At 44.6% G+C, this 2,500-nt stretch overlaps 1 protein-coding gene across 1 annotated transcript in view; it reads right to left on the bottom strand.

Annotated features, from left to right (window-relative positions):
- Positions 1 to 2,500, bottom strand: part of LOC120570953 (protein FAM133A-like) — a gene marked incomplete at its 5' end in the record, with an annotated part of 14,734 nt that overhangs the window by 8,627 nt on the left and 3,607 nt on the right. The window contains one exon of the mRNA XM_039819640.1: positions 1,538 to 1,595. Coding sequence (XP_039675574.1) covers positions 1,538 to 1,595 — 58 coding nt within the window. The remainder of the gene's footprint in view (positions 1 to 1,537; positions 1,596 to 2,500) is intronic.

The raw sequence follows: 2,500 nt of genomic DNA, 5'->3' as shown, positions 1-2,500 counted from the left end.
TGTTCTTTACACCGATGTGTCTTTGAAACACGCGGAGCTTCAGAAGAGGCTTTTTCCTGTTCGGAGGGGGCCACAGACCTGCATTTCCTCACGAAGTCCTGACATTTTCCACGCAAAATATGTCAACAAATCCTCCCAAATATGGAGATGTTTCTGCTCTTTTCTGTTTCTATATCTTAATAAACTTAATATCTTTGGCTTTTTGGACATTTACAAACATCACCGTCATGACATAAGTGGCCTAACTTTGTGTTCAATATTTTGAGGGGGGGGGGGGTTGAGTCCCGGGACATGTGTGCACGTGTGTGTGTGTACTGTTGAATTTTATTTTCTTAAAACGTCAAAAGGCGACAAATGTCGGAAAAAAGCTCCAAAAACGTAAAACAATAAGACGGAAAAAGTGTCAAAATACCTCGAAAAAGTGAGTGTGTCTTTGTGCGCGTGTCTCTGTGTGTGTGTGTGCGTGTGTGTGTGTGTCTCTGTGTGCGTGTGTGTGTGTCTGTTTGTGTGTGTATGTGTGCCTCTGTGTGTGTGTATGTGTGCCTCTGTGTGTGTGTGTCTCTCTCTGTGTGTACGTGTGTGTGTGCATGTGTGTGTGTGTGTGCGCGTCTGTGTGTGTCTCTGTGTGTGCGTGTCTCTGTGTGTGTTTGAGAATGTCTTTGTGTGTGTGTGTGTGTGTGTGTGTGTGTCTGTGTGCGCGTGTCTGTGTGTGTGTGTATGTGTGTATGTGTGTATGTGTGTGTGTGTGTGTCTCTGTGTGTATATGTGTGTCTGTGTGTGTGTCTCTCTCTGTGTGTGTGTTTTGTGTGTGTGTCTCTCTGTGTGTATGTGTGTGCGTGTGTGTGTGTGTGTCTCTGTGTGTGATGTGTGTCTGTTTGTGTGTGTGTATGTGTGTCTCTGTGTGTGTGTGTGTCTCTCTCTGTGTGTATGTGTGTGTGTGTGTGCGCGTCTCTGTGTGTGTCTCTGTGTGTGTTTGAATGTGTCTTTGTGTGTGTGTCTGTGTGCGCGTGTCTCTGTTTGTGTTTGAGAATGTCTTTGTGTGTGTGTGTGTGTGTGTGGCGTGTTGGTTCTGTGTGTGTGTGTGTGTCTCTCTGTGTGTATGTGTGTCTCTGTGTGTGTGTGTGTGTGTGTGTGTGTCTCTGTGTGTATATGTGTGTGTGTGTGGCTCTCTCTGTGTGTGTGTTTGTGTGTGTGTGTGTGTGTGTGTATGTGTCTCTCTGTGTATGTGTGTGTGTGTGTGTGTGTGTGTCTCTGTGTGTATGTGTGTCTCTGTGTGTGTGTGTCTGTATGTGTGTGTGTGTGTGTGTGTGTGAGACGATGCTTTAATAACTTTTCTGCTTGAAAAAGGCGACAAAAATTTCCCAAATAAATTGTCCAAAATCTTGTAAAGGAACCAAGATTTCGGGGTGTATGTATACAAACATTACACCTATGACGGATAATAAAATGACTCGTTGGTTGTTGGTGGATGTTGATATTTAGTAGGATATGAGGAAAATACCATATCATACCTGACTGCGATTATTTTGACCGATACTGCGATCACGTCTTGTCAGTTTTTTTTTTTTAAGATCATTTTTTGGGGGGCTTTTCTTGTTATTAGATAGTGATGGTGGATAGACAGGAAAGGAGAGAGGGAGAGAGAGAGAGAGAGAGAGAGAGAGAGAGAGAGAGAGGGGATGACACGCAACAAAGGGCCGTAGGTCGGATTCAAACCTGGGCCGCTGCAAAGGACTCATTCATTAGGCTACCTTCCTTAAAGTGCTCATATTATACTCATTTTCAGGTTCATAATTGTATTTTAAGGTTGAACCAGAATAGGTTAAATGAAATGGTTTAATTATCAAAAAACATCATATTTTAGTTGTATTGTACATTGCTGCAGCTCATCTTTTCACCCTGTGTGTTGAGCTCTCTGTTTTAGCTACAGAGTGGCATATGCTCAGTACCTAGGTAAGGACTACTAGCCAGTCAGAAGCAGAGTATGAGGGCGTGCCCTGACAGTACCTAGGTAAGGACTACTAGCCAATCAGAAGCAGAGTATGAGGGCGTGCCCTGACAGTACCTAGGTAAGGACTGCTAGCCAATCAGAAGCAGAGTATGAGGGCGTGCTCTGACAGTACCTAGGTAAGGACTACTAGCCAATCAGAAGCAGAGTCTGAGGGCGTGCTCTGACAGTAGCTAGGTAAGGGCTAGCTGATATGATGACATGAGCCTGCATGCTAACGGTTAGCCACCTTGTCTTGGCTAGTGATGTAGAAAGGACCAGGCTAGTGTACCGGAGTCTGGTAGGACCAGGCTAGTGTACCGGACCAGGCTAATGGACCAGAGTCTGGTAGGACCAGTTTAGTCCATATTGCGATTTCAATAGAAATTGGGATTAATTGTGCAGCCCTAATATTTTGCGGATCAATAACGGGGGTCCCGGTTCTGTTCCTGATCCAGTATTTGTCTGTTATCGTTGTGTGTTTCTGTCGTGTTGATGTGAAGATGTTTTTGA

The sequence above is a fragment of the Perca fluviatilis genome, chromosome 13, assembly GCF_010015445.1.
Source record: "Perca fluviatilis chromosome 13, GENO_Pfluv_1.0, whole genome shotgun sequence".
Taxonomy (NCBI): Eukaryota; Metazoa; Chordata; class Actinopteri; order Perciformes; family Percidae; genus Perca; species Perca fluviatilis.
This window is presented reverse-complemented; position numbering and strand designations above follow the sequence as displayed.